Source organism: Prunus avium, chromosome 4 (genome assembly GCF_965620075.1).
Source record: "Prunus avium chromosome 4, drPruAviu1.hap1.1, whole genome shotgun sequence".
In the NCBI taxonomy this organism is placed as follows: Eukaryota; Viridiplantae; Streptophyta; class Magnoliopsida; order Rosales; family Rosaceae; genus Prunus; species Prunus avium.
This window is the reverse complement of record NC_142287.1, coordinates 34,571,262-34,596,481: the sequence shown is the minus strand read 5'-3', so window position 1 is coordinate 34,596,481 and position 25,220 is coordinate 34,571,262. Positions and strand designations below refer to the sequence as shown.

The 25,220-nt window shown below is 38.3% G+C and overlaps 5 protein-coding genes across 9 annotated transcripts; 4 read left to right on the top strand and 1 right to left on the bottom strand.

The window, feature by feature from the left end:
• The first annotated feature begins 931 nt into the window (after positions 1-931).
• PEX7 (peroxin 7) lies at positions 932-3,264 on the top strand. Its single transcript, XM_021956074.2, has 2 exons — positions 932-2,090; positions 3,125-3,264. Exon 1 carries the CDS (start codon positions 1,112-1,114, stop codon positions 2,084-2,086), a length of 975 nt encoding a protein of 324 aa, XP_021811766.2. The 5' UTR covers positions 932-1,111; the 3' UTR covers positions 2,087-2,090; positions 3,125-3,264.
• Positions 3,265-4,724: 1,460 nt separating this feature from the next.
• LOC110754948 (abscisic acid receptor PYL12) lies at positions 4,725-5,439 on the top strand. The gene has a single exon (XM_021956084.2). The coding sequence runs from the start codon at positions 4,725-4,727 to the stop codon at positions 5,265-5,267; it is 543 nt and encodes a 180-aa protein (XP_021811776.1). The 3' UTR covers positions 5,268-5,439.
• A 2,539-nt stretch (positions 5,440-7,978) lies between these two features.
• LOC110755135 (cysteine proteinase COT44) lies at positions 7,979-11,254 on the top strand. The gene is made up of 5 exons (XM_021956311.2): positions 7,979-8,531; positions 9,419-9,651; positions 9,754-9,891; positions 9,991-10,512; positions 10,774-11,254. Exons 1-5 carry the CDS (start codon positions 8,021-8,023, stop codon positions 10,912-10,914), a joined length of 1,545 nt encoding a protein of 514 aa, XP_021812003.2. The 5' UTR covers positions 7,979-8,020; the 3' UTR covers positions 10,915-11,254.
• Positions 11,255-12,913: 1,659 nt separating this feature from the next.
• On the top strand, positions 12,914-17,561 carry LOC110754954 (transcription initiation factor TFIID subunit, putative (DUF688)). 2 transcript variants are annotated; one of them, XM_021956101.2, is made up of 5 exons: positions 12,914-13,474; positions 13,720-13,797; positions 14,060-15,207; positions 15,313-16,902; positions 16,996-17,561. In XM_021956101.2, the coding sequence occupies exons 3-5, from the start codon at positions 14,203-14,205 to the stop codon at positions 17,032-17,034; spliced, it is 2,634 nt and encodes an 877-aa protein (XP_021811793.2). In that variant the 5' UTR covers positions 12,914-13,474; positions 13,720-13,797; positions 14,060-14,202; the 3' UTR covers positions 17,035-17,561. The 2 variants fall into 2 exon arrangements, with proteins under 2 accessions (XP_021811793.2, XP_021811786.2); XM_021956094.2 differs by lacking the exon at positions 13,720-13,797.
• An 860-nt stretch (positions 17,562-18,421) lies between these two features.
• LOC110754824 (uncharacterized) lies at positions 18,422-21,998 on the bottom strand. Of its 4 annotated transcripts, XM_088252611.1 has the most exons (8): positions 21,806-21,998; positions 21,579-21,646; positions 20,206-20,613; positions 19,945-20,021; positions 19,796-19,832; positions 19,467-19,650; positions 18,968-19,370; positions 18,422-18,885 (listed from the first exon to the last, which is right to left on the bottom strand). In XM_088252611.1, the coding sequence occupies exons 3-8, from the start codon at positions 20,537-20,539 to the stop codon at positions 18,667-18,669; spliced, it is 1,254 nt and encodes a 417-aa protein (XP_088108737.1). In that variant the 5' UTR covers positions 20,540-20,613; positions 21,579-21,646; positions 21,806-21,998; the 3' UTR covers positions 18,422-18,666. The 4 variants fall into 4 exon arrangements, with proteins under 4 accessions (XP_088108737.1, XP_021811630.1, XP_021811635.1 ...); XM_021955938.2 differs by lacking the exon at positions 21,579-21,646; XM_021955943.2 differs by lacking the exons at positions 21,579-21,646; positions 21,806-21,998 and adding an exon at positions 21,317-21,516.
• Positions 21,999-25,220: the final 3,222 nt, after the last annotated feature.

Here is a 25,220-nt window from a genome sequence, read left to right as displayed (position 1 = left end):
TTAGGTTGTGGACCCAAAAATTACATATCCACTATATTGAGGGTGCAGCAAATATTATAAAGCTCCTTTTCTTTTGCATGTGAATGTGTTGGAATAATGGATTAGGTAAAATTCAAATCCGGAGCCCACAAAGTCTACCAAAACTTTGCAAAAAGAAATAAAGAATTGTGTTCGGAAATATTTATGAATGACTTAATATCCATTTGTTCATTGTTATATTATCTGCGGGATATTATAATAATGGAGGCCGAACAAATCCAAACGTTCTTAATGAGTCGCTCCGGAAGGGTCCAAATTTGGCCAGCTGAAAATTCAACTCCATTCTAAAATTACGGGACCCTGTTTGGTACCCCACGACCAAAAACAAGCTATTCAAAAATCCATTTATCATGTCAAAGGCTACCTTTCTACATGCGATGTGCGCGGTTCTAACTCATAAATTAAGTTGAGAAAAAGATTGTATGGTTTGGATTAAATTGATCGTCCATGCATGCATAAACAATAGATCACATGTACTTGTAATAACATTTTGTTGAAAATATTTATTTTGAAAGGGAGGAATTGAAATACAGAACATAGGATGCAAAAGTAACTGATATTAAGCACTCGAGCTACAACTCTCTTGTCATGTTTGGTACGAGTTTTGATTAGTTAGACAGGGCCTGAACCGAAATTTACGAAGATGGGGGCGGACTCAGCCTGCCTACCTTTATGGCTTAAAATCTGAAGCCCGGCCTTGAAGAATTAGGGCCTGACCCATTTTACACGCTTGGTTAGTCCAGTTTATCCCACGTGAGTAGTCCAGTCCTATAACGATGGTCCAGTCCAAGGGCTGAGCAGATGCTTCACAAAAATGAAAAATCAAGAAAAGACGATTAAATCCGAAATGGAAAAATGAAAATACTTTCGAACTTTACACATTCCAAGACGATGACAAGCGAAAACAATAATAAACCAAGCACTGACAAGAGAAAAAAATAAAATAAAACAAAACAATAATGAGAGAAAAAGAAAAGAAAAGAAAAAAGAAAAAATCCAAAGGTCTCAGACTGTGAGATCCCCAAAATCCAAAAGCCAGAGCACCGGAAATTCCACCTGGATTGGACTAACAATGCCAGTATTCAAAACCCCGTTCAACGGCTACTCCGTCAAGTTCAGCCCCTTCTACGAGTCTCGGCTCGCCGTCGCCACCTCCCAAAATTTCGGCATCCTCGGCAACGGCCGCCTCCACGTTATCGACCTCTCCCCGGCCCCGCTGGGCCCCGCCGCACCCCACCAGCCAATCACCGAGCTCATCGCCTACGACACCGCCGACGGTGTATACGACGTCGCATGGTCCGAGTCCCACGACTCCCTTCTAGTCGCCGCCATCGCCGACGGCTCCGTCAAGCTCTACGACGTCGCTCTGCCCCCCGCCTCCAACCCCCTCCGCTCCCTCCATGAGCACACGCGCGAGGTCAGCTCCGCCGACTACAACCCCACGCGCCGCGACTCCTTCCTCACCTCCTCCTGGGACGACACCGTCAAGCTGTGGACCGTTGACCGGCCCGCCTCCGTCCGGACCTTCAAGGAGCACGCCTACTGCGTCTACTCCGCCGTCTGGAACCCTCGCCACGCCGACGTCTTCGCCTCCGCCTCCGGCGACTGCACCCTACGCGTCTGGGACGTGCGTGAGCCTGGCTCCACCATGATCATCCCCGCTCACGAGCTCGAGATCCTCGCGTGCGATTGGAACAAGTACGACGACTGCTGCATCGCCACGGCCTCCGTCGACAAGTCGATCAAAGTTTGGGACGTGAGGAGCATTAGGGTTCCGATCTCGGTGCTCAACGGCCACAGCTACGCGGTGAGGAAAATCAAGTTCTCGCCGCACAGGCAGAGCTTGATGATGTCGTGCTCATACGACATGTCGGTTTGCTTGTGGGATTATATGGTGGAGGACGCGCTGGTAGCTCGGTACGACCATCACACCGAGTTCGCGGTTGGTGTGGATATGAGTGTTCTTGTGGAGGGGCTTTTGGCAAGTACTGGCTGGGATGAGCTTGCGTACGTTTGGCAGCACGGGACCGACCCCAGAGCGCCTTGAAAGGGTAGTTTCTGATTTTCTTGTGATAGTTTTTGAATTGTGAATTTTGTGATTGCTCCAATGCTGCTGTTACCAAATCATAATCCCTTTGATCTTGTATAGAAGATTTAATAAACAAGAAGGTTTCTGTTTTTGTTCTTTGGCTTCTTTGATGGGAATGAGATTGCCTGTTTGTATTCTCTGTCTTTCTATGTTTGCTTGATAAAATTCAGAGCCTCAATTAGTTAACAGCACTGCTTTTTTTCATTATGGTTCTTGCTATTCTGGGATGATAATTATTTGTGCTTGGTGTTACATGAGACAATCACTTGATTTCTTCAGCAAGATGGAAATGATAGAGACATTGCAATTGGTACTCACGGTGGATTGCAGGAGAAAGCCATGGGTGGCATTTGTATTGATTATGGTTTGCCATCTGATCATGCCAGTTCCTAGTTTTTCTATCTGCCTATTATTGATGCTCGACTTACATGCTCTCTTATGATTTGGTATTTCCAATTTGGTTTCAATGTACACGGTTAACGCTATCTGCTTAGACTATGTTTGTTGCTTGAAGGTGAAGGTGTTGGTTATTCACTAGAAATGTTAAGGTATGCGAAGGTTTTGAAAGTCTTTCATGGCCTTATCAGTAGAAATGGACTCGCTAAGTGTGCTTGTGAGTGTGCAAGAGAAGCAGGGTATAAGTTCCTAGATTTTTAGTGTATGTACTTATTGTAGGACCAAAATATGGTTAAGCTCATTGGATTTATAACATTTAGTGCGTTCTTGGATGCATGTAGGATTCTGCAGAGTAAAAGTGCTTACCCTGCTATTGAAAAGTGCTATCGTGCAACATTTCAGCATGTCTCATAGAAATTTTGATGTAGGATGAAAAGCTAGGAAAGAAAATGACACTAGGAAGCTTGAAACAGTGACTTGATCTCAGCACCCCAACCTATTAATTGGATTTATGGTTTTATTTCCGTGGTTTCTTTGTCAAGTAAAGCATTAACTACATTTTCTTCACCTATTCAATTCTACTTTTGTCCTGCATTACAGTTTAGGCAATCAGTTGGATATTTTCCTAGCATGGGATGGGAGTGCACTATACGGTCACTGTGAAACCTTCCCAGCAAACTGGGTAGTCAATAAACTTATTAGCCGGAGTCCGGAAAGCTGGTAGAGCAAAAAATGTGCGTTTGATCTCGACACCAGAAAGAAGCCAAGTTTCCATTTTCTGTTTGGTGAGTGATACATACCTTTCCCAAATTTGTAATTTGAAATAGGATTAATGCATATAAAATGGAGATCAGAAGTGTAGACTTTTGGTCAGTAGAAACTCAAATGAAATGGGCAGTCGAACGTTTAAGAGAGTCAAAAATTCTTTTAATATGCTGTAATTAGCTTCGGTGCTTTGTTTGGGCCAATGTTAAGCTGCTCGCATAGGCGCACTAGATTTTATTGCTGCTGTTGAGCTTTGGTTCCTTCTACGATTATATGATTAGGATCCAAATACAGGGAAGGCAAATGAGAATTCAAGAAATCTGATTTATTACCCCAATGAAAATTCATATAAAACAATGTGAATTAAGAATACAAATAGAGGTTACTCTTTTGATGCAGAACTAGGATGATGAAAATTTATTGTGTGAATCTAGAATATTGTGATGTGGTATGACTTGTCCACGTGGCCATATTATAATATAGTTACTGCAACTAGGTTCATTTGCTTAGTGCCCGTTTGGTATTGCTTATTTGGGGTGATAAGTGATTATTTAAAAAATTTGGGAAGCCTAGCCCGTTTGGTAAACTATGAGAAAAACACTTATTGTTAAAAATTGTTGTGAGAGAAAGCTATAAGGGAAAGTAGCTAATGACGTGTTTTCATTTTCTGATTATGCATAAATTAGTTTCGAAGAAGCGCTAGGTTTAATGATTATGCGGGAATCATTTTCTGATTATGTAGGAATTAGTACCAACAACACTTTTATCAAAAAGTTTACTAAATGCTAAACTGCTCTCTTTCACAGCTGATTTCTTTCATAGCAAATATGACAGCTATTATTTTCACAGCACAACAATGCCAAATTAGTCCTTAGTTGGATGACAACGAATGTATACAGCTGGAAGAGTGGACTACGTATCTTTAACAAAATTGTCACGCAGGCTCTTTGCTGACATGTCAAGATATGGTCCACATGGACACATCGTGCCATCATTGCTGATATGTCAAGATATGGTGGTCCACTTAGACACAAGCGTTAAAAAGAAGGGAACCTGTCCTTCACATAAAGATGAAAGTTTTTAGTCCGAGAATCGGGAAGGAATAAGCCTTCGCAAAAGACAAGCGAATAATAGAAACAAGAAATGAGCACATGAAAAGCACATGAGAAAGCAGAGTCCAATCCCAATGGCAACTTGGCAAGGGCTAACTCAGACGCCAAGCACACAATTCATCAAAATCTCCAAGTCCCAAGACATCCTTAAGCCTGCCATGAGAAGCCAAACTTTCTTTGTTTTTGATGAAGTAACTAACCACACACAGATTTGAGCAAACCATAACCATCCCCCTTTCCTTCTTTATATATAACCCTAAACTCACAGTGTCCCCAACCACAACAGCAAACAAAGACTTTGTCACCTGAAGCCTCGCCTTGAGATGGTATTTTATCCAACCCAAAAGCAACAAACGCTGACCAAAACACAGCTCATGATCAGCAGCTACCATAGCCGCACTCTGTTACCAAACCAGTGTGGCTCGAGCCTTCTCCAAACCATCGACGCGCCCCTGCCCCTGGTCTGGTCCGTCCTCCGCCAATTCGACAAGCCTCAAGCCTACAAGCAGTTCATCAGGAGCTGCAGCATGCGTGCCGGCAATGGAGGCATCGGAAGCATCCGGGAAGTCGTGGTTAAAACCGGCTTGCCGGCGAAAACCAGCATGGAGAGGCTGGATGAGCTCGACGACAACATGCATGTCATGCAATATAGCATTGTTGGTGGAGATCACAGGCTTGCAAATTACAGTTCTACCACTACCGTGCACAGAGAAGAGGAAGGGAAGACTGTTGTGATTCAGTCGTATGTGGTGGATGTGCCTGCCGGGAGCAGCGAGGAGGACACTTGTTTGTTTTCTAATACGATCATAGGCTGCAATCTCAAGTCGCTGGCTAAAGTCACAGAAAAGATGGCTGCTAATAATTAATTAGCTTGTAGGCTTAAGGGTTTTTAATCTTTTTTTGGTTAGAGGTTAAAGCTGGTAATTGTAATTACTTATCTGAGAGTTCCCCATCTGGCTTGTTAGATATTTTGTGCATGGGTAGTGCGGTTAATGTTGACTTCTTTCTTGCTGTAATAAATATGTGATTTTACTGCTACTTTGAGCGTTAAGAAACTTCATGTGTTGACAACGTTATTTTCACTCAAATTCCTTAAATTTAGTAAATAATCTAATGAGAATGTTAGCTTTACTTTTGTTTTTGCGTATTCACGATGGCCATGGGAACACCCAATATCTCACGGGGCCAGAAATACAAGCCTGAAACAAGTGGGCCATAAATCATGAAATGCATATAAATCACATCACTATTTTATAATTCAAGAATGGAGAGAGCGTGACATTATATTAGATCTAGGCTCTAGCTAATACCAAATCATTATTATAATATAATGTGAGGCTCTAATATAAAACATTTGTTGGGGTTGTTATAACGTGGCATATAGTTTATTCGAAACCCTTGGCAATTAGCATCAAATGTTTATATATGCTTGAAATCATTATTGGGTTTTACTTCGTACATATTATAACACGGACAGAGAGCGACCAAGTCAGAAAAATCCAACCTAACAGTTTATTGCAAGTTAGTTACGGACGAGACCAGCAGATAGTTGACGGTAGTAGTAGAGCTTCGATTTTTCTTATCCACAAGTATTCTATTCTCCTAGTCGCGGCTCTTCCTGTACCATATAAATATGAACCAACTTTTTCAAACCAAAATCAATCAGATAACTAAAAATACATTAGTGGGGCGGTCGTATCATATTTATACAAATACATTAATATATATTGTTATTCTCCTATACAAATGTTCACATGTTAATAACGTACGTACGTCATTGTAAATAAGGAGGAAAGCATGAATGGATAATTAAAAATACAAGGCCTCAATTATTCTCCTATACAAACATCCGCACGTTAATAATGTATGGACGTCATTGTAAACATGGAGAAAAGCAAAAAGGGATCATAAAAAATACATGGCGTCCGCACAATACTAATGTGCAAACTAGGGATGACAACATGCCGCCTCGGTTAGAATTTTTCAAGAAATCCCTGTCCCCGTTACCATCGGGGGAATGTCTTCCAAATCCGCCCCGAATCCCCAACTTTTCTATTAAAAAATTATTATTATACCTTATAACAAAATAAATCTTTAATAAAAAATAAAAAAATTCTCGTCTTGCATGCTCTTCAAATTGATTGAATTTGGAAAAGCCAAGTTATAAGAACATAGTCAGAACAACTAAGAAATTGAGAGAGAGCAAACTAGAAGCACCCCAGTACAAAATTCGTGATAACCCCAAAAACCAAAATAGATCCCAAGATCAAATATTTAAAAAAAAATTTATACCTTGTAACAAAAATATTTATTATGTTTTACTTGTTATATTATATTATATATTTATTAATTTAAAAATAACTATGATTTATCTGGTCGGGTTCAGGAATGGGATAACAATACCATTCCCGACCCGTCATCAACCGGGAATTTTTAAAATTCAGGAATCCCCGTACCCACCTCCGATCTTTCTCGAAATCTCACCCCGTTAGGGCTGAGGACTCGACCCTTTGAGGATTGTTATATTATATTATAGGAGAAAATGTATATTTATATTGCTAGCAGCCTAGCAGACTCTTTGTGCAGCTCCAACTCCAATCTTGAAGATAAACTCAAATACCCACGTGGACTTCACATGGTACACTTGTACTTGTGACGTAACAATGTTAAAGATAATAAAGAGAAATTATCAACCATATGGATTGAGGCAGTGCGTCTAATGGGTTTGTAACTAGCTCTGTTTTTATATTTTACTCTGGCTCTGTTTTTCTTAATTTGATATTTCAAGTCCATTTTATAATTGAAAAATGAGTGTAAGTGGTTAAAATGGGAGTGGGGAAATTACCACTCTTAATTAATTACATCATGTTAAAGATAATAAAGACAATCAACTAATTCGCTTGTTTGTAATCTGAGTTATGATGCTCCAGTCTGAGAGTTTGCAGGACAAGGTTTATGGGAATTTGGGAAACTTCACCTGTAATTAGTAGCTAATGACACAACAAATATATAATTACAAAAGAACACTAGGAGGATACAGTTTTGCTTCGATTTAGTTTGTATCTTGAGATCCTCTTGGTAAAGATGCAAAAGTAAAAAGGGCTCCAAAATACTTATAGTTGACCTTTACCACCTTGCAGGCATAGTTGCTAAGCCTAGCCTGCATTATGCAACCCTCATTCTCCAAACCTAATTATACTTTTTTCTTAGGGTCAACATATTGATCTTCTTCTTCTCACTTACCCCTTTATTTATCTAATTTGTTTTAAAGTTTCAAACTTTGAAAGCTTCATAGACGGTTGAATGGTAGGTCTCTCTGCTTCCAGCCTGCCACTCTCAAGTCAAAGGGTCTGAAGAGCAGACGGGTAAGGATTTCCAGACCACACCACACCACCAACAAATCTTGGTGCTTCAACAAATAAATTAAAAATTCAGTTATTATTTACAGCAAGTTGGTTTCTTGTCCTGTTTAGAGTTAAAGCAAGAAGATTATATTGTGGGAAATGTTCTAAATTGACTGGTAGGTTCAGCCCTGCAGCTGGCTAGGTGACCTTAAATACATTACAATGGAGATGGATCAAAATCAAGCATCTTTAGTGGAAACCCAGTTGAGGAAATCATGGGTTCCCACAAAATTGAGATGGCTTTTGCTTTCTTCATCTGGGCATCACTGGCATGCTTCTCTTCTTGCAATAGCCTCCCAAGTGAATACTCCATAGTGGAGCAAAATGAAGTGCTCAACAACTTCCCTGCAGAAGAGAGAGTGGTGGAGCTTTTCAGGCTCTGGAAGCAGAAGCATGGAAAGGTGTATAGGCATGCTGAAGAGAGTGAGAGGAGGTTTGAGAATTTCAGGAGGAACCTCAAGTTTGTATTGGAGAAGACTGCAAAGAAGAGGGCTGCAAACAATGTACATGATAGCCAGAGGGTGGGGTTGAATAGGTTTGCTGATATGAGCAATGAGGAGTTTAGGAAGACTTACTTGTCTAAAAAGCTGAAAATGCCCACCAGCAAAAGGAACAGTGTTATGAGGAGAATGCATGAAGAACCAGTGCATTCATGTGAGGCTCCTTCAGCTTTGGATTGGAGGAAAAAGGGAGTTGTGACTGGTGTCAAGGACCAAGGCAGTTGTGGTATGTTTCAAATCATTTATTTCATTTGCTAGTAAATACATTTCAATTTTTTACAAGTTCATATAAATAGTTCTTCTGAGTATTGTTGTGGGAACACTTTGGACTTGTAAAAGTCAGACACCAGAATGTTTATGATTTCTCCCTGTAGATTGATTCAAAAGGTTTTAGGACAGATGCACTAGACCATCATTGGTTCTTCTAATCAGCTCAGGATTACACAGACTTTCGCGCATCTTTCGTGCTGCAGCACTGCTGCTCTAAATAGGTTCAGATACATAAACTTCAGGATGAAATATAACAGAATTGGTTGAAAAAAGGCGTGAACAATCTGAACTTCGAGCAATAAGTGAGGAAAGAAATGAAACACAACCAACTTTGAGGTCAAAAGAAATCTTCCAATAAAATGGGAGATTTTAGATTCAACCAATAGAATAGATGAAATGAATTTCCAAATAAGGCCAAGATCTTTAGAACTCATCCTTCATTGACTATTTGGTATCTCCCACTTTCTACAATCAATCGATGATATCAAAAGTCACATGGTCAGGATGTTAAAAGACTCTTTAGAGACTTTTTTTGTAAAGCCTTAAGACTTTTTTTTTTTTCCAAAAACTTGTTAGGTAGTAAAATAACAATATAGCTTTCAGACCTCAGGATATTACATTTACAAATGTCTTGCAGTGCTCGCTTTTACTGTTTTATTGAACAAACCATTTTTCTTACAAAAATGATAATTGATGATACTGTTCTTCTTCTTCTTTCAATTTTGGAAAACGGCATATCATGCTTGGTGCTCCCAAGTTATAAACGACATGTCCTGTCTCTAAATTGACACTCATGCTAAGTTTTATTGATCTCTTAAAAAAATCTTGTTTTTGTGTTCACAGGAAGTTGCTGGGCATTCTCTACCACCGGAGCTATTGAAGGAATCAATGCAATAGCCACCGGAGAACTCATTAGCCTTTCAGAACAAGAACTTGTGGATTGTGACAGTACCAACTATGGATGTGAAGGAGGCTACATGGACTATGCTTTTGAATGGGTTATTGACAATGGTGGTATCAATACAGAAGCTAATTATCCATACACAGGCGTGGATGGTACCTGCAATGTCACCAAGGTCTGATTCAACCCTATAACTTATTAATAATACATATTGTGTTTGTCTGGAACAAATTTTGCCTATTTTCCTCTGTTCTTATTTGTGTCATGCCTTAATCAGGAGGAAACTAAAGTTGTCACCATTGATGGTTATGAAGATGTGGGAGAAACAGAGAGTGATCTTTTATGTGCTGCCGTTCAGCAACCCGTTAGTGTTGGTATAGATGGTTCTGCGTGGGATTTCCAACTATACACAGGAGTAAGTCTAATTTATGTTCATTTCACTAGTTGGCTTCGATATCTGAAATGTTACTGCGACATAATTTTAATAAGAAAAAAATTAATGTGATTCAATCAGGGAATCTACGATGGTGACTGCTCCGACAATCCAGATGACATTGACCATGCACCTCTGGTTGTAGGATACGGTTCCGAAGGCGATGAAGATTACTGGATTGTAAAGAATTCATGGGGGACTAGTTGGGGGATAGATGGATACATTTACATAAGAAGGAACACTAATTTAAAATATGGGGTTTGTGCAATCAATGCCATGGCTTCATATCCTACCAAAGAGTCATCTGCACCATCCCCAACAGCTCCACCACCACCTCCTACGCCAGTGTCACCACCCCCTCCACCAACACCACCTACACCAGTGACACCACCACCGCCACCTCCCTCTCCTTCACCAAGTGACTGCGGAGACTTCTCCTATTGTCCAAGTGATGAGACATGTTGTTGCCTCTTTGAATTCCTTGACTACTGCCTCATCTATGGTTGCTGTGAATATCAGAATGCGGTTTGCTGCACCGGAACTGAATACTGTTGCCCAAATGATTACCCCATTTGTGATGTTGATGATGGTCTCTGCCTGAAGGTATGGAAATTCTATCATTGTTTCATTTCAATATCTACTTGGTGTTTGACACTGAAAACCAACATTATAGTGTACTTCGCAAGTTGCAAACTAATACTTAACCTAGTGTAGCAAGTTATGAAGCATATTAGAAAAGGAAGAAAAGCCCTTAAGTGTAATACGGAATCATTTCCCTTACCTCTCAAAGTAGATACATAGAATCAATCAATAGAGCCGGCCGTTAAACTATTAACTAATGTCCCTCGTATTTTCATTACACAGAATGCGGGAGATTTCTGGGGAGTATCTGCAAAGAAGAGAAAAATGGCCAAGCACAAGCTCCCATGGACTAAAGTAGAGCAAACAGAGAAGACATACCACCCACTGCAGTGGAAGATGAACCGGTTTGCTGCAATGCGCTGAAAAGGGGAAAGGAAGTTATTGTTTCTGTGAAGTTTGAAGAAGGTTGTCACTATTGGTATTTAAATTTATGTAAAACAGGCATTTGTTCCTCCTGTTTTTTTTTTTGACATATGTTCTTGTGAACATTGATTCATTGAACATATGATGTAGACAAAACCAGAAACAGAAACATATTTGAGAAAAGTGATTTTTCTCTGCGTGATGTAACGGACAGAATAATTTGATCGATTACAACCAAGTTTGATGTTTTTTATTTTCCAATCTTGTAGCAGATAAGGTTCAAGACAGATTGAACAATTGTTGTCCTGGCTTTGTAATATATGTATGGTCTTTATACTAACCTATTGTACTAATTGCCATTCTTCTAGCTCAACAACAATTCTAAGCCAATCAAAAATCAGACAAAACAAAATACAGTATCCACGTAGCTGAAAACTACCCTTGTCACAGCGCATCATACTCTGCTACAACAGTGAGTACTTCTACTAGACAGATTTTCTTCCTTGACAAAGGACCTGAGGGTCCTATTGGTAATTTATGAGGCTCAATTGGAGTTGCAGACTGCCTTGCCTCCTATGATCTCACTGTGGACTTAGGCTGCCTGCCATGTTTTTGCTGAGCCCTGTGCTGCTATTGCAGAGTTGCTTTCCTAGCTGATGATATTGAGTTTTCTTTTTTCTTCCATCTATTCTTTATTAAATAAAAACCTACTTGATTCATATATCAGAAAGAAAAAAGAAAAAAGAAAAAAAAAAGGTTAAATGTACTTTCTTGGTATACAAGGGTAGATTTGTAGACGTGTAAAACTGGGAAATAATTTCAAATAATTGTCTAATTATAAACAATCATCCTAATTATAATCAGCTTAATCATTCTATCTGCTCAATTGCAGGTAGTTAGAATAAAATCATTATCAATCTGTTTGAATCAATATCTTCCAACATCTTATTCACATTAACCGTCGTATCTCTAACGAGAATATTCCTTCATACTTTTGACCTCTTTTGACAAACGATAAAATATTTACATAAAAAAATTTACAATGGAATAATGCACTAATAACAAAAGTTACCGTCACCACAATGAGACTAGCCACAACTTAGTAACGAACTCATCACAAATATTATTGTCTTACATCTGCACGAGTCGAATTCAAACCTCTTGTTTTGATAACTCATTTGCTACTTCAATTAAATTGTAGTAACAAGGAAGTAACATGGACCAACGAAGATACGGAGGAGTCCCACTCCCCAATCGAATGTCGAATGCCGTAACGTTTGGTTGACCCAGTCTAATTACCAAAAAATCCCCAATTAAGAATAACTTTTGGTCTATAGGGTGGCCTCCGCAATTTAAGGGCACTTTAGAAAAAGGCATTGCTGATTGACAATCTTTTTTTATTGAACTTACCATATCATATGTTATGCCATGTATTTTGTAGACATATGAGACCCAGAAAATTATTTTCCTTTTTCAGTTTCAAATTTCAACAACCTAACTTTGACATTGTCCCAAAATAAATCTTGCCATCCGGAGAAAAAAAAAAAAGACGGAAGTAGTGAGAGAAAGTCGCATCATCCATCACATGGCAATGGGTCCAAATATGCTTTCATTTTCCACTTTCATGATGAGGCTCTATGAGCGACACACACTGCCTAATCAAATCATTTGAGTTTCTGTTACATTTTCAGAGCTTTTCTCCTAATTTTCTTCTTAAGCTGTAAATTTAATCAATTAATTTTTGATTTAGTAAAAAATAAAACAGAAAAGAATAATTGAGTATGATTTATAAAGTTGCCACGCGGACAAGGAGTCAGAGAGTGGACTGAAAAGTCTGAAAGTTGAAATAATAAATAAATAAATAAATAAATAAATAAATAAATAAATAGGTCGGTCCACTAAATTTGGCAGGATTGAAGAAATAAAAGAAAGGAAAGAGCTTTGGATCAGCAACGGTCTCTGTTTCGCAACCGTGATGTCCGTGACCACACCTCTTCTCCTCCAAAGGTCTCAATCCCGATTTAATTATTTTAGGCTTTCATAAATAACCCAGCAAGAATCAAAGGATGAATAAAAATCCCCATAACAAGAAAGATTGAAAGATCAAAACTTTATAGAGGAGAAGAGGAGGGGACCACGTTTCTAGGAACAAGCAAGCAAGCAAAGCAAAGCAAAATAGAGCAAAATGATCAAATGTACCGTACAATGTTACAATGCAGTATAGCAGCCAGCAGTAGTTTTATCTTCTGCATGTGTTTGGTCTTAGTCTACTTTACTCTCTCTCTCTCTCTCTCTCTCTCTCTCTCTCTCTCTCTCTCTGTTCCGACAATCCATATACACTCTTCGAAAAGTTAAAAATCACATACTCAGCTTCTTCCACCTCTCTCTCTCTCTCTCTCTCTCTCTCTCTCTCTCTCTCTCATCCTTTGGCTTTGCTTTTCTTTGGTTACACTCATTCCCCAAACTCTACGGCATCATTCTCGGAGCCAAATATCATCAGGCACAGCAGGCTCAAAGCAATATCTCTCTCTCTCTCTCTCATGCAGTGAGAGCCTGAGAGGTATGCCTCTTATCTTCTTCAATGAACTTTTATTTTGATATGGTTGTTTAATGACCAATGGTGTTATCAACTGTAATGAATTTTAACTTGCAGAAATACTTTTCATGGTTTTCTGGGTAATTCTGGGTTTTATTTGATATAGTTGTTTGTTTCTTTGAAATGGGAATAAAGTTTCTTCTTTTGGCTCTCATTTCAAGGTTACTGTTTGTTAGATCTTATTGATGGAATTGTGATGATGGTTGCAGATTGTTGTTGTAAAGGTTAATTCTTTCTTCTTGGCCAGAACTAGTAATTCTTTTGGTTGTGAGACTTTGTCAGAGTAGGTAAAAATCAGCTCGTCTACTAAATGCTTTTCTGTTAGTTATTTATTCATAAATCCCAGCACCTACTGACTGTCTTTAAATTATTGGATTTGGCTTGTCTGTATAGTTGTTAATGTTTTTATCAACTGTTTTTCTGTTTTGTTTTTTGATGTTCAAATGTTCTTTCCAGTCATATCTATTACAAGTAGCGTAACTGGAGTTGAGCATGATAGTTGATATAAACTCTGGTTTGTTTTAGTGATTTTATTCTTCTCCGTTTCAGGATTTATTTCAATTCGGATGGTAAGGGATTTACCATGATCTTTTATGCCACCCCTGTTGTTAGCAATTGAAGCTTCTTTCTCAGTTGGTGAAGTTTGAATAAATAGAGGGATTGAGCAGAATTGGCTTGATCTGAATTAAGATATGGAGGAAAGAAAATTGAATTTGAATGCACGATTTTTGTCTGTAAGACGAATTGCTACAACACCAGTGTGCACAGATGGAGAGAAAGATAAGATAATTCAGAGGCCCGATGGACGACATACTCTTCCACCTTACAAATCAGACTTTTGTTTGGAGCAGGTAACAGAACCAGTTGCAGTTCCTTTTCACTGGGAGCACATCCCTGGAAAGGCTAAGGAAGATAAAGAACCAGAGCCTCAGCCTCGGGAGGAGACGTCTGTCACTCCTAGGCTTCCCCCTGGGAAGCCTATAGATTATGTTACAAAGCAAACTTTAGAAAGGGATCATGCAGATCGAAATGGGATTAGACCTCAATTTAAATCATATTCTTTGAATGAAAATGTGATGGATTTGAAGTGCTCAAAAGAGAAAACAAATGAGAGAAGGGCCTTGGAAGTGGAGGATGAGGATGATGTTTTTTCGGATGCGCTTGAGACGATTTCCCCTACAGAGTCTTTCTCCTTCAACTGTAGTGCAAGTGGTCTGAGTCAATCTGATGGTGCAGATGTAAAGCAATCTAGAGCCTTCTCTGTGGATTTGCAAACTCGAGATTTGATGATGAGTCGCTTCTTACCTGCAGCCAAGGCAATGGCTTTGGAGACACCTCATTATGCTGCAAAGAAGCAATATATAGCACCTGAACAACCAAGACAAGTCACAAGGGTAATTCGTGAGGATATCAGGCCTTTACCTAATGAACAAGGGTCTCACATGGAACTGCAATATGATCAATATAAAGAGGAGGAAGAAAGCGAAGGAGAAGATGATGAGTATGATCCCTCTGGCTCCATTTCAGCAAAGGGTTGTGGGTTATTTCCTCGGTTGTGCTTAAGAAATTCTTTATGCCTCTTAAGTCCAGTTCCAGGGATGAAAGGTAGGACCCGGGCTCTCATGTCTTCCTCCTCTGGGGTTATAAGACCAGAAAAAACTACTTATGGTCGGTCTCACAGCAAACCACTCAACAAGGTTAGTAGGACACTTTCGTGTCTCTAGTTTTCTTTCAGTTTTTTTGTATCCAATAACTAGAAGAAATCATATACAGAACTGACAGTCTTGTACTATTTTAATTAGCATGCCTTGGATGCTGCTTATAAGCACAAATCAAAAGGTGGAGTCAAATCAGGTGAATTGCACAAATTTGAGAATAAGAAGGCTGGTGAATCCAGTCGCTTTTCACATTCTGGTGATCTAAAGAAAGGGAGGTCATCTCCCCTGAGGCATTCACAAAGTGCTTGCATATCCCCCTATCGAAATGAAGCACCTTCTGGAGTCAAATCAGGTGAATTGCAGAAGTTTGAGTATAAGCAGGCTGGTGAATCCAGTCTCTTTACGCGTTCTGGTGATCTGAAGAAAGGGAGGTTATCTCCCCTCAGGCATTCACGAAGTGCTTGCATATCCCCATATCGAAATGAAGCACCTTGTGGAGTCAAATCAGCTGAACTGCAGAAGTTTGAGTACAAGCAGGCTAGTGAGTCACGTCGCTTTTCACATTCTGGTGATTTAAAGAATGGTAGGTCATCTACCTTCAGTAATTCACGAAGTGCTTGCATATCCCCCTCTCGAAATGAAGCACCTTGTGGAGTCAAATCAGGTGAATTGCAGAAGTTTGAATATAAGCAGGCTGGTGAGTCCAGTCGCTTTTCACATTCTGGAGATTTAAAGAAAGGTAGGTCATCTACCTTCAGTAATTCACGAAGTGCTTGCATATCCCCCTATCGAAATGAAGCACCTTGTGGAGTCAAATCAGGTGAATTGCAGAAGTCTGAGTATAAGCAGGCAGGTGCATCCAGTTGCTTATCGCATTCTGGTGATTTAAAGAATGGTAGGTCATCTCCCTTCAGGCATTCACGAAGCGCTTGCATATCCCCTTATCGAAATGAAGCACCAAAGTCTCCATTTCCTGGCGTGGGGTTTCTTGGCATTCCCAGAGAGGAGAGTGTCAAAGCCAATAGTAAGTTCAATCTGCATAACAAGGGTGGTCACAAATTTCAGGAAGTGTTAAGCCACCAAAGAAGTATACAAGGGCCACGCTCTGAGAGCCCTACCATTGAGAAGACACTTTATGTAGATACTGTAAATACTGCCCAACTATCATGTTCAAATTCAAGTTCTTTAGTTACCAAGGAACAAGTAGACTCTACTGGTGAGGATTTTGATACCTCATTAAAGAGTAGAGACACGGAAGAAACTTATACTGAATCTTCGTTTCTAGATATCAAATGCCTGACTTATTTGGAGGGTGGTGGCACATTGGAACATGAAGTATCGGATTCCATTGATGACAATCTACCTTCGTTATCTGACCTCTCACACATCAAAGGCCAAGTAGTTGCAGTGAAGAACTCTCAGCTAGGAACTGGTCAGGATATTGAGCCATTCAACTGTTCAAACTCCAGTGCTAATGGAAAAAGTGGTCAGATTATAAGAGTAGATCCAGGAATTGTTGATGCTAGTTCTGTACAGTCTCCTCTTCCCCCACCTTTACCAAGATCACCTTCTCAGTCTTGGCTTTGGTCTACCCTTTCTTCAATTTCTTCGCGATATCCAATTTCACAAGCACGTACTAAAAGGTTGGATTCCAAGACATCCTCCACCAGCACCAAGTGGGAAACCATTGTAAAAACTTCCAATTTGCGCCATGATCATGTTCGTTATTCTGAGGTAATCTCACCATCCTTCATTCTCACATAATTTCATATATACAATAGAAGTTCTATGATAAAAGGGAGCTCTAACTATTCTTCCCCTTGACAGGAATTGATTGCTCATATTTCTCAGCAATCCAAGAGTTAGAATTGCCGTGGTCTTCCAAAAAATGTCTCCACGCTTGCTGCCTTCATTTGAAAAGTTTGTTTGAAGGTGATCAACAGTAGTTAACATCGGCTGGCCTACGTACTTATTTTATTTTTGCAGAGAGGGTCTCTTCCCCCCATCGTTTTTGCTCATGATATATTACTAGATGAATAACCTTGGTTTTCTCAGCTTTTTGCTTCTTGGCTTTCTCTAGCTTACAATTGATTTCTTCTCTTACAAGTTGAACTGAGATAGCATATAGGCAAAAAAGGTCACACGGGCCCAATTTCTTGTAATTGGAGTATATCTTTCAGACAGCAATTCTAATTTATTTGGCTTCCTGTGATGCAGATGTATAGGAATTACCAGTTTTTTTTTTGAGGGGTCATGATGCTAATAGTTCTTATTGGCTTTGATATTTTTGGAAAAATTAGATCAATCACCCTATGGATTGATCATTCAAATATTTGTATATGTCAGTTTTGTAGTTTCTTTGCTTCTGTCAAAAAGGAAATATTTGTTCTTCACAGACCAGAAAGCTGAGACTCCATCAGCTACTTGTAAGTTGTAACTCAAATAAAGTCTTTTTCCTGTTTTTTTAAAGTCCAAAAAGAAAAGCAAAATAAATCTTATAAATCCCAAAGCAGGACTGTGTAGCTACATTAGGCCCATATTATTTTGTGGGCTGTCCGACTATGTGATTGTTGGCAAAATTTGCATTGAACTCATGACTCAATCTAAACTTCCTATCAATGGCCTACTTCAATTCAGTTTATTTTAACTTCGCTCAGTTTCAATGTTTTCCGACCAAAAAAAAGGTTTCAATGTTATTATTCTAGCAACCAAAACACTAGCTTATAAATAACATAAACTCATGAACATTTGGTCGTGGTACCTAATTTCCGACAGTTGAGTTCAAATCTCATCAACACAGTTGTTGAGTTAAATAATAATAATAATAATAATAATCACATTAGTATTTTTTTTCCCTCTATACTCTTTAAAATTTCAAGTAAACCCTTACTTTAGTCCCCTTTATTTGCTAGACCGATATAAAATGCTGAATTGACTCAAATGAGTACTTGCCAAAAAGAAAAAAATAATGGAGTCAAATGTTTTGACTCAGCCATGCCTTTCTTTCTTCTAATGCTTACATCCACTCCACGATGATTGTATGTATGTTGCATATTAAATCTACGAACACATCTAATGAATGTAATTCAATGGCCGAGATTAGAAATATGTTAAATAGTACTTATTGAAGAATTTCCCCTTTCTTCTAATGTTTACATCCACTCCACGATGATTGCCCCCCTCTTTTGAACTCTCTCTTTCCAAATCCAATCCTGCATGGAAATTTAATGATGTATCTTCATTCATGCATTAGAAGGTTCAACGAGTAAAATTTGAAAAGCCACCCACAAGTTCTTTTCTTATTTGAAAAAGCTTGTAGTAAATTCAAAACAAGAGACTTCATCACTCGTATAGTTTTGGTTTTCATCACATACGTACGTTAAGAACTTCAGCTTCAATGTGGCCTGGCTACATGACATTGATTCGTATACACTGGAATTAATTGTGTTTGGATATACCCCCCCTATATTCATGACTATTTGCATTGCTCTACAATAATTAGAGAGAGAGAGAAAGCTTGGTGCTAATTTCCTGTTTGCTCCTGTCCTCAAGCTCTTTGTAATAGTTTTGTTTAATTCTTTGGGAAGTTTCATAAGCTTCTTCACTAACCATCAGATTTTGGAAAATCGTCTTCTCATGATTCTCAACTCTTTGGCTGAGACCCAATTCCAATTCAGGCATCCATTCCTTGTACTTCAAAATCTTTTCTTCGTTTAACTGTATTTCAATCAGTTAATTATTAGATAAAGAATACAGAAACAAAATTTAAACTAATGAATATAAATGATGAGAAACGTACCTCAAGCCTAAATGGGGGCTCGAATTCAGTTTTGTGGCAACTGGAATTGCTGATAGAATTGTGTGAATTTGTTGGAAACCGCCTTGTGTTCATGTTCTCTCCAAGGTTCCATTCTGTTGATCTTGTATTGTGGAAAAACTGCCCATTATTCAACCTTGGTGTGGTGCGCATATGATGCACTAGATGATCAGATTGGGAGCCATTATAATTATGTGACCAATTGATTTTGGCAGGAAATCTTTTAGCTCTCCAACATTGTTGTTTGTTAATCATTCCAAATGGAGGCCATTTCTTTTCCTCAAGAAACCTGCTAGGGTTTATGGGGACAGTAGTTGATCGCACTGTCATTTCCCTGGATTTGTTGCCTTGTACAACTTCTTTGTTTAGTAGAGAACATGATGACCTTAATTATTAGAACAACATCATGCATCAGGTTTAACAGATCAAAGAGAGAGGGAGAGAGAGACAATTTGTATGGTATAAACTAATGTATATATACCTTGGAAGGTTAGGTTTAAAATCTGAGTGTAGTGATTGTCTGTGGTCGTGTGAAGGTGTCGCTACAACAATGCCACCGTTGTCCGTTCTAAAGTACACATGTTGATGAGGCTGCTTAATTTTTTGGTGTAACATGCAAGCTATGTGATCTCTCCCATGCGTGGATTCTTGTTTCTCAGATAGCACTGTACATTAATAAATAAATAAAGGAAATTTAGTTGCGTGAATGAGTTTTTTTAATCTGAAATTTAATTTTTTTTCACTTTCTTTTTCCTTGAACAAATTAAAAATTCAATATTATAAACTCAAAGATGAGAGATGAAATTCTACCTTGACCATCCCCATCAAGCTTCTTACTTCGATACATCTGATAATGAAAAATGCATTATTATATAGAAGGATATCAGTTGGGAAAACAAGGAAGGATGGGCAAATTATATATCAGAACAGAAGCTGGTTTGAGAATTAGTCTATGATACCTGCAAGTGACTCTTTACATGCGAAATGCTAAGTCCTTTCACATTCATGAGCTGAAGAACTAACTTGGGAGTTGCTCCTACACCAATAAATAAAGGGAAGAATTAAAACTAATGTCAAAGAGAGAGAGAGAGAGAGAGAGAGAGAGAGAGAGAGAGAGAGAGAGAGAGAGAGAGAGAGAGAGAGAGAGAGAGAGAGAGAGAGAGAGAGAGAGAGAGAGATATATATATATATTATATGATCTAGCTAAGCTAGAAACTTACTGTCTTGGCCACCGAGTCTTTCAACAGCATGAACAAAAGAAAGATGCAGTTGAGGTGTCCACCGGAGACGAGGCATTTTCGATCTCACATATTGCCTTACTTTCCCTCTCCGCCCTTCATTTCCTTCAGCACTGGATGCAGTACTACTATTGATATTCCCTCGACCTCTTTTTTCGTCGTCTTCGTCCACACTCAGTTCGAATTCTTCAAACTTGGTATCATCACAATTGTCACTACCAGCTTCTTTATTCAAATCAAAGGATGAGCATTTTAATTGGGAAGACCCCTCTGATGTGTTTTCTTCCTGATCACCATAATCTTGCTCATTGGTCATGGCTAGCTCCAGCTAGCTTCTTAAACTCCCAAGACTGATAAGTGATGTCCTCTTAATCAGGTTGCTGTATGTTGCTGAAAAAAAAAAATCATCAAATGGGAATTAAAAACAGTGAATTTCACAAGAAAAGAAAAGGAGAACTAAAGTCCTTTTATAGTCATCCTGCACGCTTGGTAAGATTGCGCCCGAATTAAATACATTTTGAAAACAAATCCTGAATGGACATGATCATTGAAAAGTATAAAGATGCATCGAAGTTAATTTGCATTGCTAAGAACAAGAGTTTTCATCAATATGTTGATAAGAGTTCAGCTGTTATCTGCCACTCCAGAATCAATTATAAACAAAAGATGAAAAGAAAAAGAAAAATCAAAGTTACACACACACACACACACACACACATATCTATACAAAAATTTAGATTTTATGCTTAATTCTTGAGAGAGAGAGGCAGAGAGCAAGATCTCTTATCAATAGATCGATAATCATAGTTTAAGAAAATGAACATTAGGGTAGGCAAATAATAGATCATATACAGGTAATGAACATAAGCTGAAACTGGTTTGTCATTGGCGGTTAATTTCTCAAAAGTAACGAGCCATCCTATAAAGGAAATAGATATGGCAAATTTTTTTTTTAGAGAGATGCTACATGTTTGCATCACGTACCCCCCATAGAAAACATGATGTTTATGATCCTCGGAAGCTGTGGGAGATCACGAAAAAAAGAAGAAAAAGAGACTAAAAGAGAAGAAAAGAGGAAAGAAAGAATCTCAACCTTAATGGTTATCAATTGCTTCTTGAAGAACTCCCTCCTAAAGATTACTGATTGGCAGACAACTACTACCTTTCATTAGTGTCCAAAATTCTTGGGAAAATTCACTAACAATCATCTTGAGTAGGTGGAGGTACCTACTCAAGATTATTTGTGGTTAAAGAAGAAAGCAATTAATTAGATTATCATCACAAAACTAATTAAAGAGTTACTTTATTCACTCTCTTTTTCCTAAATAAAAACCATTGATGGTGAAAGTACTTGCCTCAATCCTTCTTCCAAGTAATCAAACAGTTCGCCATACCGATTCGAGGATGTGGTGAAAGGGGAGAGCTAGAGATGCATATAAGTTTCTTAATTAGTAATGAAAAGATTTGGCCATATTGGTTTTGGGATGTTTTTGTTTGGTCCAAAGACTCCAAACAATGGAATTAAAGTCATCCAAATGCAGATATTCCAAGACTTTCATGACATAAGAAAGTTAATACTCACATTATGGATACAGATCATACAACTACTGCTTCCTTGGATTGTTGGAAATCATGTGACTCCTCTTTCCCTTTTCTTCCTTGCCTCTCCTTTTCAGTTTTCACACTTGTCCTTTTACAATCTGTGCTCTCTGAGCTGTGTTTCTCTCTCTCTCTCTCTCTCTCTCTCTCTCTCTCTCAAATGCTCGTGGTTATCTTAATTGTCTTGACCTCGGAGGAGACTCCTCTCTGGTCTATTGGTTTATTAATGATAATCAAATGTTGTTTTGTTCAGTAAGTTTCATCTTGGTTAATGTAATGAACTAATTATTGATAAATTAAGCAAGAGTGGGGACCTCTTATGTCATCGCTCTCAATTTCAATTCCCACCTAAAATTGGACTTTTTCCCATTATCAACATGCACACCTGTTTTCCTGTGTGTGTCGACGTCGTCATCCCTATAGGTTTTTCGATTCTAGCACGCACACTTTGCCGTAGCTCTTGCCTTTCATTATTGGTAAGGTTGTTTCATATAAACACTAAATTTTGTGGGGCCATGCATGGTGAGGTGAGAATTCTTGAGATTGAATATAAAACTGGTCAATTTTGGTGGGACTTCATGCGAGCTAGACCAAATGGCATGCATCGATCATTCCCATAACATAATTTTCCAATTCTGCAAATTGATTTCACACTGATATGCATGCCCATCTCTATCTGCAGACAAATTAAATATACTTTAGACAAAATGAATGAATAATCTAAAAGTTGAAACAATGACTTCAACTTCTACACATATACTTAATAAGAACACGATTATCAATTTCAATGGGTGTTAGTTGGATTGGAATGGCTTGTGTACTTCCAAGTGATCATGGGTTCTCAAGCCCCAATGTTACCCGTGTGTGTAAGTTTTCCCCCCTCCTCTTTCCTAACTTTGACTATATATAAAAAAAAAAGACATGAAAGAATATATTACAGACATATACTATAAGGAGAAATTAATCGCATATCATTCTAGTCAAAATAATTTGAAATTATTACTTGAACAGAAGATGCTGAAGCATTTCATGATGATCTTGTGGAACTTGATATTTTAATGTTGTTGTTTAAAAGATGCTGATATTTCGAGAAGGGGGGATTTATCACCTACCTGTTTGACTAAGTACAGTTGCTTTTAAAAGAATACATGTTAGAGGAAGAAGCTAGTCTCACTACTAACTTTGTTGACTACTTATAACCCTAGCTAACCATTTCTGTTATGTCTTCTAGCAGATGTTAAAAGTCAATTTTGTCCACTGTTTCGTGATAAGTATCTGCAAGAAAATAGTTTATATTTTTAGAGAGTAGAACGTAATGCATCCAGCGGGTAGAAAGCTGATTGCTGGCCTTGCAAAATGAGTGCCACTCGTAGTAATCATATATAATCACGACCATCGTTTACATGCAGATGGGGTTATAACATTAAAAGTCAGAATCTGATGATGATGAAGAGAGCGTTTGTTTAATAATGTCCGAGTTGGAACAAAGTTGATGATGGGTGCATGTTACCAAATTAATTCCACCTATCACACTACACCAGTTGGCCGTATAAGTTTTGTCTCCGCAAAATCACGAGTCACCCATAAATAGAAATGTTCTCATACCAAAGTGTCTAATAACATAAATTTATGTTGTCAAATTATAAAATCGTTAATCAAGTTGATTCTTACTTAAATACATCGTTTCAAAATACCTTTTATTATCCCTAATATATATTATGTGCAACATTTTATTATCATATTCCCTACCATCCAAAGTCGTTTACTTTCCAAGGCATCCAGAGAGAAATTGGACTGTCCTGACTCCTGTGCCAAAAGAGTCCTCCTTATAGTCTTTGGGAAAGAAGAGGAATCATTTGGTTAATTTGACTAACCTAGAACGATAGCTGAATATATAGCCATACATTTAACCAACAGAATTTTGGTCAAATTAGTTAATCGATTTCGATGGGTTAATTGAGTAAAAACAAAACAATCAGTCGTCAGTTTCTGATTAACCTAATGGGACGGTCGTCCCCTCCGATTTTCAAAACTAGGAACAAAGAAAAAAAAAGCATTTTTGCTCTTTTGTCTTCACGTATGCATGGGGAGTTGACAATTTCAATTTCTTTTGAAGCCAAGAAAGAATCTTTCAATTAGTTTTCTCTATAATATTCCCCACAATGGAGACATCCATCCAATCCTAACCTAGCTAGCAGCTAGCACCGCTATGCAATATCTTGGTCTTTAAATAAGAGCTACTGGGTTTTATTTTAATTTAACCAGAAAGGAGAATCATGTCTGGTTATAGTATTTTAATGGATTTTAATATGATTTCATGCATGTCCGGGTATAACTCTGTTTGTCTTCTTACGATTGTTTGCAGATATCATTTCAAAATTTTTGTTTATGTTTTTGGGAAATCGACCATTGCACTAGAGAATAAGTGAAAACTGGCTGACCAAATTATCTTCTTGTTTTTATATACAAGTGCCTGTTTCTCACCGTTCCCTTTATTTTAAGAGAAACCTCTGTCTAATTAGTCTCACAAAAAATGCACTAGTTTGTGTGGTGATTGGAAAATGACAATATAAATTCTTGTACTCTTCCTTCTAGTGCATAGTCGACCGTATCAAAGAGCCACACTACAAACTAAAACAGAGACATCTCTCCAGAAATGGCACTATTTTTTTTTACAATGTGAAAACAAGTATATATTTTTTCAGATGTCTCTTACATTGTTGGAAGGGCGTTTAGAAAAGTTTGGTAATTAACAATTATTCTAATTTATTTTCTAATGGGAAAACTGATTTGGAAGGAGTGATGCGACAATCTTTTCTCATGTACTAGGTCACATAATGAGTGTTGTAGAAACAGTTGTCCATCATTCCGGAACATGTAAGTTTCTCTCATTTGCAAGAGATGCTAATAGGGTTAAGAAGCAGATTGAGTTGTTTTGTTGAAGCCAAGAGTAAAGACATAAGACAGCCTTAGTATAGCATGACCTGACAGCTCAACTTCAAAATTGGATAAAAATTCTAGAACTTTTTTTCCCCATTGCAGATCAGGTTCAATGCATTGGTGCATATGAAGACAGTAAAACAGAATCTAACTGTGCAGATCTATGAAATGTTGGCATAAGACCCGCCGCCAACATGGGTTCTTCATGATCAGAGTGAGACAGAGAGGGAGGTGACATTCTGACAAACATGTGGGAAGCCTTTGTTTTTCGTTTTTCGTTTTTGTTCTGTTTCTTATTTACCATTCTAATTGACCTGACAGGGCCTGAGCGATTGAGATTGGAAACAACTGGTGAAAAACATGCACCAAGACAACTTCCCACTAGTGAAAAAACTATAGGCCTTCTTTTCTTCTGTTTTTCTTGTTTCTTAATAAATCATTGGCTTCGCAAAGAGGGC